Source organism: Eptatretus burgeri, unplaced genomic scaffold, assembly GCF_056783735.1.
Source record: "Eptatretus burgeri isolate ZD-2024b unplaced genomic scaffold, Ebu_testis_v1 Ebu_testis_scaffold_3188, whole genome shotgun sequence".
In the NCBI taxonomy this organism is placed as follows: Eukaryota; Metazoa; Chordata; class Myxini; order Myxiniformes; family Myxinidae; genus Eptatretus; species Eptatretus burgeri.
This window is the reverse complement of record NW_028225138.1, coordinates 110,001-128,776: the sequence shown is the minus strand read 5'-3', so window position 1 is coordinate 128,776 and position 18,776 is coordinate 110,001. Positions and strand designations below refer to the sequence as shown.

The 18,776-nt window shown below is 42.5% G+C and overlaps 1 protein-coding gene and 1 long non-coding RNA gene across 3 annotated transcripts in view; one reads left to right on the top strand and one right to left on the bottom strand.

The window, feature by feature from the left end:
• Positions 1–1,462: 1,462 nt before the first annotated feature.
• Positions 1,463–3,313, bottom strand: LOC147006325 (uncharacterized). Its single transcript, XR_015054921.1, has 3 exons — positions 3,051–3,313; positions 2,129–2,397; positions 1,463–2,033 (listed from the first exon to the last, which is right to left on the bottom strand). It is a non-coding gene; the product is annotated as an uncharacterized LOC147006325 (long non-coding RNA).
• An 8,625-nt stretch (positions 3,314–11,938) lies between these two features.
• Positions 11,939–18,776, top strand: part of LOC147006324 (uncharacterized) — a 21,250-nt gene continuing 14,412 nt past the window's right edge. For both annotated transcript variants that reach the window (XR_015054919.1, XM_085869056.1), the window contains exons 1-5: positions 11,939–12,182; positions 14,198–14,363; positions 14,475–14,534; positions 16,162–16,296; positions 16,409–16,468. Coding sequence is in view for 1 of the 2 variants with exons in the window: in XM_085869056.1 (XP_085725182.1) it covers positions 14,533–14,534; positions 16,162–16,296; positions 16,409–16,468 (197 nt within the window). In the remaining variant the exon portion in view is untranslated. The remainder of the gene's footprint in view (positions 12,183–14,197; positions 14,364–14,474; positions 14,535–16,161; positions 16,297–16,408; positions 16,469–18,776) is intronic.

The following is an 18,776-nucleotide window of genomic DNA, read 5'->3' as shown; positions in this document are numbered from 1 at the left end:
GCCCGGGATCCATCGTCATGAGGGTCTCTCCCCTATCTGTGGGCCAGGGATCCAGCATCATGTGGGTCTCTGCACAATCTGTGGGCCAGGGATGCAGCATCATGTGGGTCTCTCCCCTATCTGTGGGCCAGGGATCCAGCATCATGTGGGTATATCCCCTATCTGTGGGCCAGGGATCCAGCATCACGTGGGTCTCTTCCCTTTCTGTGGGTGAGGGATCCAGCATCATGTGGGTATCTCCCCTCTCTGTGGGCCAGGGATGCAGCATCACATGGGTCTCCCCCTATCTGTGGGCCGGGGCTCCAGCATCACGTGGGTCTCTCCCCTATCTGTGGGCCATGGATCCAGCATCACGTGGGTCTCTCCCCTCTCTGTGGGCCGGGTCTCCAGCATCACGTGGGTATATCCGCTATCTGTGGTCAGGGATCCAGCATCATGTGGGTCTCTCCCCTATCTGTGGTCAGGGATCCAGCATCATGTGGGTTTCTCCCCTATCTGTGGGTCAGGGATCCAGCATCACGTGGGTCTCTCCCACTCTCTGTGTGCCGGGGCTCCAGCATCACGTGGGTCTCTTCTGTATTCTGTACCCAAATGGGAGAGTGCTTGCTCAGCACACGAGAGGTGCTGGAATCGATGTCCCCACCTCCTCCATTGTTTACAATCCCAACATGTCGCCACCTCATTATTTATTCAACATTGATTACAGAATCAAGTTAAAAACTCTTGACGTTAACCACGTGACTAATATATATTTGTATACTAATAACATGTGAACTTTATAAAGTAATTCAAAATTAACAAGGACACTCGGTAGAGTATATACCTCCTCCAGGTAATACCTGATCCATGAGAACATATCGGGCCCATCACATGTTTGAACTATAACGGACACTCATAGAGCGCATACCTTCGCCGCCACTACTTTTTTTGTTCTTGGTATGAGTGTGGGGAACTGGTTTCATATGAATGGTCTTATGACACAAACCACATGTCTATAATGTCATGACCCCCCCCCGACTTTCGGGGGCTACGGACTAAACAACAACACCTCACTCGTTTTGGCGAGTCTTCACTCGCAAGCTCGGTGAATACAACGTTTCAACAAGAGAAGGTAATCTCGTTTGATGCTGGTTTCATGCAAATCGAATAAGAATTGACTGAGTTATGCCGAAAACCGCATATTTTTCAAGGGCGTGACCCCCCCCCCGACATTTTACCCCAACCGGTGACATGTGTTATGACGTCATTGTGTCACAAGGTTGGGCATTAAATTCTGAACATTTTGGTGCTGGGTTGATGTAAAGCGGAGAAGAATTGACTGCGTTATGACAAAAACCGCATATTTTTCAAGGTCGTGACCCCCCTGACCTTTGACCCCTAACCGGTAACAAGAGTATGGGCGTCATTATGCCATATTGCATATCACAAGATGAGGCGGTGAATTCTGAACATTTTGGCGTTAGTTGCATGCAAATTGAATATAAATTGACCGTGTTATCGCAGAAAGACGATTTTGACCTTTTCGTGATCTTGATCTTGACCTTTGACCCGAACGATCCCAAAATCTAATGGAATGCTTCCTGGCTAATAACCAATCTTCCCACCAAATTTCATGCAATTTGGTTTAATACTTTTTGAGTTATACGAATCACAAGATTACAAATAAATAAATAAATAAATAAATAAATAAATACACGCCGACCAAAACATAACCTTTCGCAGAATGTGAAGGTAAAGATCAAACTTGGAGGAAAGTGTTACAAGTCCGAGTTGTGAACTCTGAAACCAGAGTGAGTGTCGAGTTCACGAAGACTTTTCTATTTCCTTCGATCAACATCGTGACCCGTGACAGGTCATGTCCCCATGAAACAGGTCATCTCGCCATGTTGGTCCACACAGGATACCAAACACGACCCTCGGACACACGGTGTGTCACCTCTCGGTGGGCAACACTCAAGACCACGTGTCACACTGACCCTGTGGTATTCTCTCTGTGCTCCTCCGTCACCTTTCCCTCCATCACACGAACTGTACTGTAAACAGTGAACATCATCTTTGATATATTAACATGATAAACAATTGGACCTGTTGACAAGATTCACTCAACAACAAAGAGAGAAAAATCCACCATTTTAATAAAGTGAAAACGATGAAGCAATTCCACGTGTCGTTTCCTTTTGGTTGATGGTTGGTGGTAATCCAAGATGGCGGATCGCAAGGGTGGTGACTTCACAGTCAGGTCGTCCAGCATGGCGGATCGCAAGGGTGGTGACGTAACAGTCTGGTAGTCCGAAATGGCGGATCGCAAAGAGTGGTGACGTCACAATTAGGTGGTCCAACATGGCGGATCGCAAGGGTGCTGACGTCACATGAACGTTGGGCCGGTGGGTTTGGTGGCTGTACGTATGAGGAGAGGAGGTGAAATGAAATAACTCCTGTAAACAATTACAATATATTTATTGAAGAAAGGATTTTAAATTAAAGATAACTATTATTATGATTATGATTAAAATAGAATTAAGTTCAAGTCCCTTCCACCACCCTTAACCCAACCCTAAAAACATCTCCCCACAATAATAACGATTTGCTTATTTCAAAATTAATAAATAACGCCGATGAAACCTTATAATTTGAGATTATGATCGCGCTGAAATGTTTTCGTGGAAGTACTATTGTGGCTGACGTCACTATGTGGTAACCCATGGTGATAATAGAACGATCACGTGGTAACAATGGGGTCCTGGTTGTGAAAGATCATTCCTGAAGTGGACATCGAGCCGTGTGGACGTGTTTTGTTCGGCTCCGTGTTTTTATTTCAGGATAGTTCTACAAACGGTCTTGTCCTCCCAAGATGCGTCTTTTTAAGAAGAAAACGCAACCAAGGTTCGTCACAGGGTTTTTCACGTCATTATGAGTGAATTTTATCTGTTCATGAGTCACCTCGTTCGTGCTTTCTCAAAGGTAGTTATTTATTGATGAACGATAACCTCACGTGAGGAGGTTATAACGATGAGACATTTTAATTGCGTACGTACTAAATATATCCTTACTTGTCCGAGTCATTGGGGAGTTGTTTGTTGTCTTCGGCACGTCACGTGGCACAAGCGGATGAACTGTTGATTGTTCGGACTGTCCATGATCGTTCACAGGGAGAAAAGTCTGAGGAGGTGGGAGGAGAAGGGTATAGTTTGTCTATTAATTACGTACTATTGGAACTGAACATGTCCACAAATTATATTATAATATAATCCAACGTGAGTTCGACGTCTATGAATTACATTTCATTCGAATGTGATTATGTCCATTAATTATGTACTATATAAAGGTGATTGTCTATTAATGCTGCACTATATAAAGGTGATTGTCTATTAATTATGTTCTATCTGAAGGGGATTGTCTATTAATTATGTACTATATAAAGGTGATTGTCTATTAATTATGTACTATATGAAGGTGATTGTCCCTTAATTACTGACTATATAAAGGGGATTGTCCATTATTTATGTACTATATAAAGGTGATTGTCCATTAATTGGGTAATATTGGAACCATGACGGTGTCTCTGAATGACACACTCACACCACTGTTTTCCCTAAAATGCCAGGAAGACCCCGAAGGACCCTGAGACCCTTTTGACCCCAAACGCCCAATTACATCGCCAATGAACCGTTGAGACCTTCACACTTTTTCATAGCCTATCGACCTCTTTGACCTTGAGACCATTTTTAGATGTATTAAGACCCTTTAGACCATTGCCCTTCAGATAATTTGAAGAATCTTAAGACAATCGTGACCCTTGAAAGTTTAAATTGCACCCTTTAGATCCGTTTGACCTTTTAAAGACCATTTTAACACTTTAGGCCAATTAAGAACTTTTCAAAGCTTTTGACTTTTACATCAAACCAATTTATTTTCCATGATTTTGAGACCTTTATACGTGTACAAAAGGCCACTTCAGAACAGTCCATCGTTTTGTCTTGAACCATTCCTCGGTGCTTTTTGAAGTGTGTTTGGGGTCATTGTCCTGCTGCAAGACCCATGACCTTCGACTGGGACCCAGCTTTCTGACACTGGGTTGAACATTGCCCTCCAAAATTCCTTGGTAATCTCCTGATTTCATGATGCCAGAGGCAGCACAGCAACCCCAAAACATCACCGAACCTCCTATATGTTTGACTCCAGGAAAAGTGTTCTTTTCTTTGAAGGCTTTATTTTGTTTTCTGAGAACAGAGAGGTGATGTCCATCCATCCATCCATCAACTGGGTCCATACTCTTTGCAGAGCATTGGTACTGCCAAAGCAGTCTCCTCGGCTATTGGACACAATCCTGGACGGGTTGCCACTCCGACACAGGATACCAGCAAGCTGGCACTCATTTTGCCAACCTTGGAAGGAAGACAGGCAGAGTCAACCCCATCTGGTATTTATTCAACAGCTGAGTGGGATTTTAATTCAGTATCCTTCGATCCGAAGCCCACCACGCTCACCATTAAGCCAACACCAGGCATATATAGAGATGATGTGCTTCACCAAAAAGCTCTAATTTGGTCTCATCTGTCCACAGGACATTCTACCAGAAGGATGTTGGCTTGTTCAGGTGTGTTTTGGAAAACTCCAGTCGGGCTTTCTTATGTCTCTCTCTCAACCGTGGGATCCTCCTGGGTCTCTTACCATAGAACCCCCTTTCATTGAGTTGGCAACGGACAGTGTGAGTTGAAACTGTGGTACCTTTTGTCTGAAGATGAGCTTGAATCTGGTTGGCAGTTCATCGAGCTGCCTTCTCCACCATTCGAACAATCCTTCACTGCAATCTTCGATCAAGTTTTCTCTGACAGCCATGTCCAGGGAAGTTGGCGACAGTGCCATGGGCCTCAAAGTTCATGATAACATTGCGTACGGTGGACACAGGAGCATCCAGGTCTCTGGAGATGGACTTTTAGCCTTGAGATTGTCCATGCTTGACGACAATCTCGTGTCTGACCTCCTCAATTCTCTTGATTTCTTTCTTTTCTCCGTGATCATTGCGGTACACAATGACACAAAACAGCAGAATGACTCCTTTTCTCGATTCAAACTGGATGAATGAGTGATTTTTATGTTGCAGGCACCTGCAACTCACCACAGGTGAGTGAGTTCAATTCCAAATTAAAGGAAAATCAGCGACTTGATATCTAATTATTTCTCACTACTTCTAAAAGGTGCCAATAATATTGTCCGGGCCATTTTGAGATTTCTTTGCGGAATAAGCGAAGATTTAGTCATTTTTTCAGCTTTTTTGGTTTTGTTCCACTGCAAACCAAAGAACAACATATGTGCATACCAATTGATTTTTTAAATTTCAACAATTTTTTGGAAGAAATGGTGCATTATTTGAAAAATGTGCAAGGGTCCCAATATTTTTGGCCACAACAGTATGTGCCGACCAATCTTGGGAGGATTACATCATTCCGAATGTCATGTATTGTTCAGCATGCTGGCGATAATTTATATCACTTTGTCCTTAAATACGATATAATGTTTATTTATGACACTCTGTCCTTAAGCACGTTTAATAATACGAGTACATCACACGAACTGTACTGTAAACATTGAACATCATCTTTGATATATTAACATGATAAACAATTGGACCTGTTGACAAGATTCACTCAACAACAAAGAGGGAAAAATCCACCATTTTAATAAAGTGAAAACGATGATGCAATTCCACGTGTCGTTTCCTTTGGTTGATATTTGCTGGTAATTCAAGATGGCGGATCGCAAGGGTGATGACGTCACAGTCAGGTGGTCCAACATGGCGGATCGCAAGGGTGATGACGTCACATGAATGTTGTGGCGGTGGGTTTGGTGTCTGAAGGTATGAGGAGAGGAGGTGAAATGAAATAACTCCTAAAAACAATTACAATATTTTAATTTAAGTAAGGATTTTAAATTAAAGATAACTATTATTATGATTATGATAAAAATCGAATTAAGTTCAAGTCCCTTCCGCCACCCTTAACCCAACCCCAAAAAACAACTCCCCCAATAATAACGATTTATTTATTTCAAAATTAATAAATAACGCCGATGAAACCTTATAATTTGAGATTATGATCACGCTGAAATGTCTTCGTCGAAGTACGATTGTGGCTGACGTCACTATGTGGTAACCCCTGGTGACAATAGAACTATCACGTGGGAACAATGGGGTCGTGGTTGTGAAAGATCATTCCTGAAGTGGATATCGATCGGTGTGGACGTGTTTTGTTCGGCTCCGTGTTTTTATTTCAGGATAGTTCTACAAACGGTCTTGTCCTCCCAAGATGCGTCTTTTTAAGAAGAAAACGCAACCAAGGTTCGTCACAGGGTTTTTCACGTCATTATGAGTGAATTTTATCTGTTCATGAGTCACCTCGTTCGTGCTTTCTCAAAGGTAGTTATTTATTGATGAACGATAACCTCACGTGGGGAGGGTATAACGATGAGACATTTTAATTGCGTACGTACTAAATATATCCTTACTTGTCCGAGTCATTGGGGAGTTGTTTGTTGTCTTCGGCACGTCACGTGGTACAAGCGGATGACCTGTCGATGGTTCGGACTGGACATGATCGATCACGGGGAGAAAAGTCTGAGGAGGGGGGAGGAGGAGGGGGAGAGGGGGGAGGACAAGAGTATTGATTGTCCATTAATTACGTACTATTGGAACTGAACATGTCCACAAATTATACAATAAATGGAATGTAATGTGAGTTCGACGTCTATTAATTACATTTCATTCGAACGTGAGTATGTCCATTAATTACGAACTATACAAAGGTCATTGTCCATTAATTGGGTAATATTGGAACCATCACGGTGTCTCTGAATAACACACTCACACCCCTGTTTACCCGAAGACATCAGGAAGACCCCTAAGGACCCTGAGACCCTTTTGACCCCAAAGACCCAATTATATCCCTGATGAACCCTTGAGACTGTCGCACTTTTTAAGAGCCAATCGACCTCTTTGACCTTGAGATCATTTTTAGATGTATTAAGACCCTTTAGACGATTGCCCTTCAGATAATTTAAAGAATCTTACGACAATCGTGACCCTTGAAAGTTTAAATTGGACCGTTTAGATCCCTTTGACCTTTTAAAGACCATTTTAACACTTCAGACCAATTGAGAACTCTTCAAACCTTTGACTTTTACATCAAACCAATTAATTTTCCATGATTTTGAGACCTTTAAACATGTACAGATAATTGCTTGGAGGAAGGGGTTTGGGGGGTTCTTACCCGACAAGTGAATTCATCAGTTCATCATCCCACGAGGGAAGTGCGGAGTAGGGTTAAGCATTTGGTTCACTTTGTCTGTCGATGATCGAGGAACGAGGTTTAATGTATTATTTAATTTTCTATTTTGAACACGAGAACACGAATCCGAACATGGACCTGCAGATTGGTAGTGGATTGGTTCTGAAATTTGCAAATTGAACGAAATCTCATCCCGACCACACGGAGGAGTGAGATCTGAACGTCATTAAAATATTGAAAATCATTCCAAACAGAAAACTTCACTGTTTTCAGTGACGTCATGAAAGACACCAACAACAGGTACAAATAAGTAACTGAATGTGTAATTTGTCAAGTAATGAAGTAATAAATTAAAACAAAACAGCAGAATGACTCATTTTCTCTATTCAAACTGGATGAATGAGTGATTTTTATATTGCAGGCACCTGCAACTCACACAGGTGAGTTCAATTCCAAAGTAAAGGAGAATCACCAACTTGATATCTAATTATTTCTCACAACTTCTAAAAGGTGCCAATAATATTGTCCGGGCCATTTTGGGATTTCTTTGTGGAATAAGCGAAGATTTCACCATTTTTCAGCTTTTTTGGTTTTGTTCCACTGCAAACCAAAGAAATACATTTGTGCATAACAATTGATTTTTTTAAAATTTCAACAATTTATTGGAAGAAATGTTGCATTATTTGAAAAATGTGCAACGTGCCAATATTTTTGGCCACGACAGTATGTGCCGACCAATCTTGGGAGGATTACATCATTTCGAATGTCACGTATTGTTCAGCATGCTGGCGATAATTTACATCACTTTGTCCTTAAACACGATATAATGTTTATTGATGACACTCTGTCCTTCAGCACGTTTAATATTATTTACATCACTCTGTCTTCAACATGATATCATGTTTATTCATATCGCTTTATCCTGAAACACGATATGTAATGTTATTTATGTCACTCTATGCTTAAACATTACATAATGTCGATTGAAATCACTCTTTTCTTAGACATGACATATAATGTTTATCATATCAGATCAGTTCAGGTATGGGAGCCTGTGCTGGAGCAGCACAGTGCTCCAGGGGCCTCCATCTGCCCATCCCCCAGGCACATGCCTGGAAAATCCCCATCTCCTTGAGATACCAATCAAGCTGCTATTACCATGAGGAAGGCGTCTTGAAGAAATCCTTTCATTCAAGCTTTTGGGCCGGACTATCTGCCATGATCTTTGGTGAGAATGCCACATTTCCAAACTGGCCTCCAAAACCAGTCACCGACTGGGCATCCTCCATCATGCAGTCTTTCCTTGGCATACCTGAGCTCCTGACCACACACAAAGCTTTCGCCCGCAGCCTGATGGAGTACTGCTCTCCCCTCTGGGCTGGTGCTCCCACCTCCCATCTTTCTCGGCTTCCCGCTGTGGAAACCAAGGCATTTAGGATCATTGGCATCTCCCCCGATGAGGCTGAGTCTTTGGGTCTCTCAACTCTCTCACCGCAGGCAGGTCGGTGGGCTTTCTGTCTTCAATCATCTCCTCTCCGGCCTTGCCTCCCCTCCCGCCCCCACTCTGTGCTATATGTCCAACTCATATTTCCGCAGGGCGGTCAAGGTCCGTGAGCATCCCCGTTCTGGTAAAACTACCGAATTCAGGAATCGCTACTCACCTTCATTCTTTCATTCCTCTATTTTTCCCACCTTTGGAACAAACTCCCAAACTCTCTTCAATCCTACTTTTCCCTCCAGATCTTCAAAACAGCTGTTCACCACCAACTCTTATCTTCCCCCATCCAAACCCATGATCTTTTCTACGTCCGTTAGTCCACCCCAAACTCACCTCCTTCAAACTCCCTGCTTTCCTTCCTGGAAGTGCTTGTCGTGTCCATCTTGTTTACCCCGTGTACTCCACCCCATTCCTCTCCCTTCCACAGATCTCCAAATGTGTCTGTTCCCCACTGTTTTGTACTTCCCCCTCCTGCCCCTCTTGTCTCCTGCTCCCCTTGTTATCGGTTCTGTGTGTTAGCTCTCATACGAACCTTGACATCGTTTCGGAAAAAAAAACAGAAAAATAAGTGGTCGGCTCATTGGCTGCTTCTACTCCATGAGGATCCTTTGCCAAGAAAATCTGGTGAGGAAGATCCACATGTCCATGTCCATACAGCCGTAGCTGACGTTCACGTTCTATCTATGTAACAAATGTCATCTGAGTTTCTCTCAGCAAATGCTCGTTAGATATATTAAAGTCCAACCAGCGAAAGCCAAGGATTCTCTGATGAAAGATGGTACCGAAGGAGTTAAGTCTTTGTCTCAGATTTGTAGAGCAAGACTGGATACACCATGGACTGAAACACATGGAATTTCATTCACCTGCATGGGTACTGACAGTGCCACACCCCATGATCCAGTGAATCCATGACTCCCAAGGCCTGGCCATGATGTCTATCGACCGAGTTCACAGCATGTAAACATGAACATCACTGCGAAGGTAATTGAATCTCTCTGTGATCTCAACATCCCCACCATAGGCAGGTGTGGAGAACAGGCATCATCCCAACTGACTGGAAGAGGGGACTTGTTGACCCTCTCTGGAAAGGGAATGGTGATCGCTCGGACCACAGCAACTACCGAGGGGAGACGCTAAACTTAGTGCCGGGCAAAGTCTTTACTCGGATATAATTCATGATGGGGTTCGCAACCATATGCTTGACGAGTTTGGCTTCACATCGAAGAGGTCAATGATTGACCATATCCTTGCTCTTAGGGTCCTCACCGAACGCAGACGAGAGGTTCAGCAGGGGCCCTCTGGAGGATTGTCTGTCTTTGTGGGGTGCCACCGTTGCTGAGGGATCTCATTTCTGGACTATACTCTGGTACTGAGAGTACTGTATGTCACCTGTGAGGTCTGGTGGTTCCACCTCTGACTTGTTAACAGTGGTTACTGGAGTTCGTCAAGAGGTGTGTACTGGTCTCCACACTTTTCAGTGCTTGTATTGACGGGATTCTGGTGAGGATTTTGGAGACCTCAAGCTGCGGTTCATCGGATGAGAATGTCAAGATCTCTGAACTTGATTTCGCAGATTATTCAGTCATCTTTACGGAGACTCTGGACATCCTTGCAGGGGTCCTCAGTGAACTGAATGAGGAGTTGGAGCCAGTGGGATTGTGGGTCTCCTGGGTCAAGACTAAGATCCAGGCTTCCAATGACATCCAGTGTGCTGTGATGTCTCCCCTCTCTGTGCGCAGGGATCCAGAATCACGTGGGTCTCTCCTTTATCTGTGGGCCGGGGCTCTAGCATCACGTGGGTCTCTCCCCTTTCTGCGGGCCGGGGCTCCAGCATCACGTGGGTTTCTCCCCTCTCTGTGGGCCGGGGCTCCAGCATCACGTGGGTCTCTCCCCTATCTGTGGCCCGGGGCTCCAGCATCACGTGGGTCTCTCCCCTATCTGTGGGCCGGGGCTTCAGCATCACGTGGGTCTCTGCCCTCTCTGTGGGCTGGGGCTCCAGCATCACGTGGGTCTCTCCCCTATCTGTGGGCCAGGGATCCAGCATCACGTGGGTCTCTTCTGCATTCTGTACGCAAATGGGAGAGTGCTTGCTCAGCATACGAGAGGTGGTATCATCGATGTCCCCACCTCCTCCATTGTTTACAATCCCAACATGGCGCGACCTCATGATTTCTTCACCATTAATCACAGAATCAAGTTAAAAACTCTTGACGTGAACCACATGACTAATAAATATTTATAAGGTATGAACTTTATAAAGTAATTAAAATTAACTGGAAGGACACTCGGTAGAGTACATACCTCCTCCAGGTAATACCTGACCCATGAGAACATATCGGGCCCATCACATGTTTGAAATATCAAACTTAGAGGAAAGTGTTACAAGTCCGAGTTGTGAACTCTGAAACCAGAGTGAGTGTCGAGTTCACGAAGACTTGTATTTCCTTCGATCAACATCGTGACCCGTGACAGGTCATGTCGCCACGAAACAGGTCATCTCGCCCTGTTGGTCCACACAGGATACCAAACACGACCCTCGGACACACGGTGTGCAACACTCAAGACCACGTGTCACACTGATCCTGTGGTATTCTTTCTGTGCTCCTCCGTCACCTTTCCCTCCATCACACGAACTGTTCCGTAAACAGTGAACATCATCTTTGATATATGAACATGATAAACAATTGGACCTGTTGACAAGATTCACTCAACAACAAAGAGAGAAAAATCCACCATTTTAATAAAGTGAAAACGATGAAGCAATTCCACGTGTCGTTTCCTTTTGGTTGATGCTTGCTGGTAATCCAAGATGGCGGATCGCAAGGGTGGTGACGTCACAGTCTGGTGGTCCAAGATGGCGGATCGCAAGGGTGGTGACGTCATATGAAGGTTGTGGCGGTGGGTTTGGCGGCTGTAAGTATGAGGAGAGGAGGTGAAATGAAATAACTCCTGAAAACAATTACAATATATTAATTTAAGAAAGAATTTTAAATTAAAGATAACTATTATTATGATTATGATAAAAATCCAATTAAGTTCAAGTCCCTTCCACCACCCTTCACGCAACCTAAAAAAAATCTCCTCACAATAACAACGATTTATTTATTTATTTCAATATTAATAAATAACGCCGATGAAACCTTATAATTTGAGATTATGATCGCGCTGAAATGTCTTTTTTGAATTACGATTGTGGCTGATGTCACGATGTGGTAACCCCTGGTGACAATAGAACGATCACGTGGGAACAATGGGGTCCTGGTTGTGAAAGATCATTCCTGAAGTGGACATCGAGCCGTGTGGACGTGTTTTGTTCGGCTCCGTGTTTTTATTTCAGGATAGTTCTACAAACGGTCTTGTCCTCCCAAGATGCGTCTTTTTAAGAAGAAAACGCAACCAAGGTTCGTCACAGGGTTTTTCACGTCATTATGAGTGAATTTTATCTGTTCATGAGTCACCTCGTTCGTGCTTTCTCAAAGGTAGTTATTTATTGATGAACGATAACCTCACGTGGGGAGGTGAAACGATGAGACATTTTAATTGCGTACGTACTAAATATATCTTTACTTGTCCGAGTCATTGGGGAGTTGTTTGTTGTCTTCGGCACGTCACGTGGTACAAGCGGATGAACTGTAGATTGGAGGACTGTACATTGGAGGACTGTGGTTGGAGGACTGTACATGATCGCTCACAGGGAGAAAAGTCTGAGGTGGGAGGAGGATGGGAGGGGTGGTATAGTTTGTCTATTAATTATGTACTATTGTAACTGAACATGTCCACAAATTATATAATAATCCAATGTGAGTTCGACGTCTATTAATTACATTTCATTTGAATGTGAGTATGTCTATTAATTACGTACTATATAAAGGTGATTGTCTATTAATTACGTACTATATAAAGGTGATTGTCCACAAATTGGGTAATATTGGAACTATCACGGTGTCTCTGAATGACACACTCACACCCCTGTTTACCGTAAGACACCAGGAAGACCCCTAAGGACCCTGAGACCATTTTGACCCCAAAGACCCAATTAGATCCCTTATGAACCCTTGAGACCTTCACACTTTTTAATAGCCAATTGACCTCTTTGACCTTGAGACCATTTTTTAAATGTATTAATACCCTTTGCACAATTGCCCTTCAGATGATTTGAAGAATCTTAAGACAATCGTGACCCTGGAAAGTTTAAATTGAACCCTTTAGACCCCTTTGACCTTTTAAAGACCATTTTAACACTTTGGACCAATTGAGAACTCTTCAACCCTTTTGACTTTTACATCAAACCAATTTATTTTCCATGATTTTGAGACCTTTATACATGTACAGATAATTGCTTAGAGGAAGGGGTTTGGGGGGTTATTACCCTTCAAGTGAATTAATCACTTCATCATCCCACGAGGGAAGTGCGAAGTAGGCTTAAGCAATTGGTTCACTCTGTCTGTCGATGATCGAGGAACGAGGTTTAATGTATTATTTAATTTTCTATTTTTAAAATGAGAACACGAATCGGAACATGAACCTGCAGATTAGCAGTGGATTGGTTCTGAAATTTGCAAATTGAACGAAATTTCGTCCCAACCACACGGAGGAGTGAGATCTGAACGTCATTAAAATATTATTGAATATCATTCCAATCAGAAAACTTCACTGTCACATTTGTGTCATGTCATGAAAGACACAAGCAACAGGTACAAATAAGTAATTAAATTTGTTAAATAAGGTGGTGTAAAAGACGCTGTATCAACGACGGTAAACTGATGAAAAAAATATTTTCTCGAGCCTTTGAAACTTTATTTCAATTGAATAAGAGACTTGAACATGAGAACATAAATCGCCTTTTTGACACTTCCAAAAACCTCCAGTTTAGCAGAACATAGACAAAATATGACGTCATCTCGACCAATCAAATCTGATGAGCTCACTCACTCTCTCAGCATTGTGAAATATCGAGATTCAGCTAAAATTCCTGCTCGTGGGAAATATTGATCGTGCTTGGAAAGGCAAAGCAAGATTTGAAAAGACCCTTCTTATGTCCTTTTTCTCAAGACGGCATGGATGTGGATGTTCTATAAACTCTCTAGTTTACTTATGATCACTTGGTGGTTGGAGGAAGGGGTGGTGTGATCATGTGGAGGAGGTACAGGAACATCACCAGTGGATGAAGTTTGTTGGCTCATGGAATATGAACGAACATCGATTGCACATTCACTCGTTCACCCGTCTCGACCAAAATCATGTTTTTTTTTTGTTTGCTTGTTTTGATAAACCTTTGCCTGATATTGTTTTACTTTATGTGATGTTTGGTGAAGGGGGCATTGTCGTGTCAGTTGTTGAAATGAAGAATGTTTCTGATGACCAGTTTTGTACATTTGTCCTCTGTTATAGATTAAAGACATCTGTTCTTTTTCAGGGAACCAAAGATGTTAGAGACACCTGGATCTGATGACGTCACTATTCAACAGTCTCCGGGTTCAGAAGAAGTCGGTATCGATCAGTTTCCTGGTTCAACAGACGTTCGTGTGAACGTGTCATCACCACAAAGGATGTCAAAAAACCTCTGTTTGGAAGCGTTTCAAGTAAATAATTCTATTTTCCCCCAGTCACCTTTTTAAACTTGTTTTGGATATATCTTTATTCATCTTCAACAAATGTACAAGAAATTGACTTTTCAATCTTTTTCTCCCTAGGCACAAGTTCACCAGATATCTTAAAAAGTGGAAGGGTTGCGGTGACAATGAACATCATATGTAAGTAAGAGTTTGATGATCCCTTTGGAATGTCATGACCTGAAATGCACCTGCAACAGAAATGGAATTCCTTTCAGGAAATTGAAGCTAACCCTGTCGTATCTTGATCATATTTTGCTTCTGCAATATTTCCTGTACCACAGGTTAGAGGTTTCAGGGCTGAAGGATTGCTTTGAGGTGTTGGCACTGAGTTGTTTAGCCTGGGTTGGAATCTCGACCCAGATGTGAATGGTCATCCTGATGTTTTGCATCATGGATGTTGCATTGATGTGTGCGCCGTCCGACCAAAGGACATTACGTTGGAGGACTCTCTGCCAGTGCTCGGTGTGTTGGTGGTTGTTGAGGATCACATCATGTGTCTTACAAAGAGCATCATGTGTCTTGCAAATAATCGCCGGTACCCTGAACAAATTACAAATTCCTGCCAGTCAACAAACGGATTGGTCATCCGATTTGTGAAAGACTTGAGCCACAACTGTTCCCACTGCCATGCCCCATTATAAGGGAGACAGAGCTGAAGAAGAAGAGAAAGTTTAAGGCTATAATGAAATGGAAGACCAAGAATAAACTCGAACAAAGTAAACAGCAAAGATGGAGTCATCAGGAGGAACCTGGATAGGATTCGTGTTTCAGCCGCTCCTCCACTACCCTCAAACCCATTCAGGCACAGCCAAGTGAGCCTTGCAGAGAAATTTTGGAAGAATTCACTTCTCTTGAGAAAGACAGATGAAAAGACATGTAAAGATAAAAGAGAAGAAAACCCAGAATTAGAATGAATAAAGAGAGTTATGGAAAAAAATTAAATGAGAAACAAATCTGAGAGGAACGAAGATGTTGGGAAGAACCCAGACAGATAGATTTCAGGAGTAACTCCCCAGGCTCAAACACAGCAAAATGTACAAGCTACCAGAGTTCCATCAGCAGGGAATCACAATCCACACAGCATCAGGATATTGCACAAACATTATGAAATGAAAGACCCAGAAGGAATCCAAAGAAGTAAAGAGCAAAGATGGAGTCATCAGGAGGAACCTGGAGAGGATGCATCTGTCGAGAATAAGTGCAAATGAGAGGTATCAGGTGGTACCTGATCTGACGAGGGACTTGTACACGGAATTACACTTCAACCAGATGGATTGAAATGTTTTTATTCGTTTGCAAGTATTTGATCCACAATAAAAGACAGCAACAACTGCTTTGTGCAATGTTATATCGGAATAATAGGACCAACACTGTCATCCAATTCAAGGAACTTTCAGGAGACTATTTATCCCATCAAACCTTCTCGTAATGAACACCACATTGATTAAATTAATCAGTTTATTTGCATATCACTGTGAAAGTGAAGGGGGTTGGGGGTTTGAGTGGTGTTGGGGTGTATGGAGATGAGAACAGTGTGGAGGAGGTGCAGAAACATCACCATGGAATGAACAAACATCGATGGCACATCCACCTGTCCGTCTCGACCAAAATCATCGTTTTTGGGGTTTTTTATTCACCTTTTCCTGATATTGTTTTATTTTAAGTAAAGTTTAGTGGAGCAGTCATTGGAATTGAGAATTTATATGACGACCAGTTTTGTACATTTGGACTCCATTGTGGATTGAAGAGAACTGTTCTTTTTCAGGGAACCAAAGATGAATGGGTCGCCTTGTTCTGATGATGTCACTGTTCATCAATCTCCTGGTTCAATTGACGTCGGTGTGAACGAGTCATCACCAAAAAAGATGTCAAAGAAATCTTCTGTTTGGAAGCGTTTCAAGTAAATAATTGTATTTTCCTCCCAGTCACCTTTTAAATCTTGTTTTCCATATATCTTTATTCTCCGTCAACGAATGTACAAGAAATTGACTTTTCAATCTTTTTCAACCTAGGAAGAAGTTCAGCAGATGTCATAAAAAGTGGAAGGGTTGTGGTGACATTGAACATCGTGGGTAAGTAAGAGTTTGATGATGCATTGGGAATGTCATGACATGAAATGCACCTGCAACAGAAATGGAATTCCTTTCAGGAAATAGATCGAACCCTGCCGTATCTTGATCACATTTTGCTTCTGCTTTATTTCCTGTACCAAAGGTTAGAGGTTTCAGGGCGGAAGGATTGCTTTGAGGTGCTTGCACTGAGTTGTTTAGCCTGGGTTGGAATCTTGACCCAGATATGAACGGTCATCTTGAAGTTTTGCATGATGGACGCTGCATTGATGTGTGCGCCGTCCCACTAAACGATGTGTGTGCCGTCCCACTAAACGACGTTGGAGGCTATCTGCCAGTGCTTGGTGTGTTGATGGTTGTTAAGGATCCCACCACGTCTCTTGCAAAGAGATAGCGAATAATCGCCGGTACCCTGAACAAATTACAAATCCCTGCCAGTCAACAAAAGGATTGGTCATCCTATTTGTGAAAGACTTGGGCCACAACTGTTCGCACTGCCATACCCCATAATAAGGGAGACAGAGCTGAAGAGGAAGAGAAAGTTTGAGGCTGTAATGAAATGGAAGACCAAGAAGGAACTCGAAGAAATAAAGAGCAAAGATGGAGTCATCAGGAGGAACCTGGATAGGATTCGGGTTTCAGCCGCTCCTCCACTACCCTCAAACCCATCCAGGCACAGCCAAGTGAGCCTTGCAGAAATTTTTTAGAAGAATTCACTTTCCTGAGAAAGATAGATGAAAAGAGATGAAAAGAGAAAAAAGAAGAAAAAGCTACAATTAGAATGAATAAAGAGAATTATGGAGAGAAATGTGAGAGGAACAAAGATGTTGGGAAGAACCCAGATAGATAGATTTCAGGAGTTACTCCCCAGGCTCAAACGCAGCAACATGTACAAGCTACCAGAGTTCCATCAGCAGGGGATCACAGTCCACACAGCATCAGGACATGGTACAAACATCATGAAATTGAAGACCAAGAAGGAACCCAAAGAAGTAAAGTGCAAAGATGGAGTCATCAGGAGGAACCTGGAGAGGATGCATCTGTCGAGAATAAGTGCAAATGATAGGCATGAAAGTGAAAGGGGTTGGGGATTTGAGTGGTGTTGGAGTGTGTGGAGATGAGAAGAGTGTGGAGGAGGTGCAGAAACATGACCATGGAATGAACAAACATCGATGGCACATTCACGTGCCCGCCTGTCCGTCCCGACCAAAATCATCGTTTTTGCGGCTCTTTATTCACCTTTGCCTGATATTGTTTTATTTTATGTGAAGTTTAGTGGAGCAGCGATTGGAATGTAGAATTTATATGACGACCAGTTTTGTACATTTGGACTCTATTGTGGATTTTTCAACCTTTTTCAACCTCGGCACAAGTTCAGCAGATGTAATAAAAAGTGGAAGGGTTGTGGTGACATTGATCATCGTGTGTAAGTAAGAGTTTGATGATCCCTTCGGAATGTCATAACATGAAACGTTCTTGCAATAGAAATGGAATTCCTTTGAGGAAATTGAAAGTATCCCTGTCGTATCTCAGGTCATCTTCCATATGCTTGGAAGTCAGCTTACATCACCTTTGTCAGCCAATCTTGCTGCTTTGATATGTTGCTCGTAAAAATCACTTCCGCTTTGCTGCGGAGTTGAGTTGGATGATTTGGTTTGAACCTGAGCTTAAAACGGATTAAATTATACATTTAAAATTTTCGCCCTTAGATTTCAACATCACTGTAATGCATATTATCAAGTTGTTTAAATTTTGTTTTCAGAAGAATATTATGAGGAACATCAGATACCATTGAATGCACTATATAATACACATTTGCCTCGAGATAATTGGGGTCTTCTCCTCATCTTGAACTCACCTCCATGTATGCCCCCCATAGATAAACCAAACTTGGCGTACCCTGAGGCAACGTGCAAAATTTGCTTCAGTAGTTGAGTCATTTTATATCCTGGTATGGATTGTCTCATTACTCTCGCCTCACCATACTCCCAACGATGGGACAAACTCCACCATGTTATTAAAAACACCTCACCACCATATGAAGAACACCTCACCTCCGATCTCTTTCTTTCAAAATAATCCATTGGTTTATCCTCGAGTTTGTTATGCTTTGTGTTGAGATGGCAGCTTTGGTTTGCACGTTTTATTAATTAATTTGATGAAACGTCACCCCCTACCACACAATGAAGTTCTGAAACATCTCCACTGATGCGTTCCATGTCAAATGTACACATTTTTCAGCAAAATTTTGACACCGCCTCAGATTTCACTATTTTTGTGCAAGTGTTTGTATCCACGGTAAAACATTGTG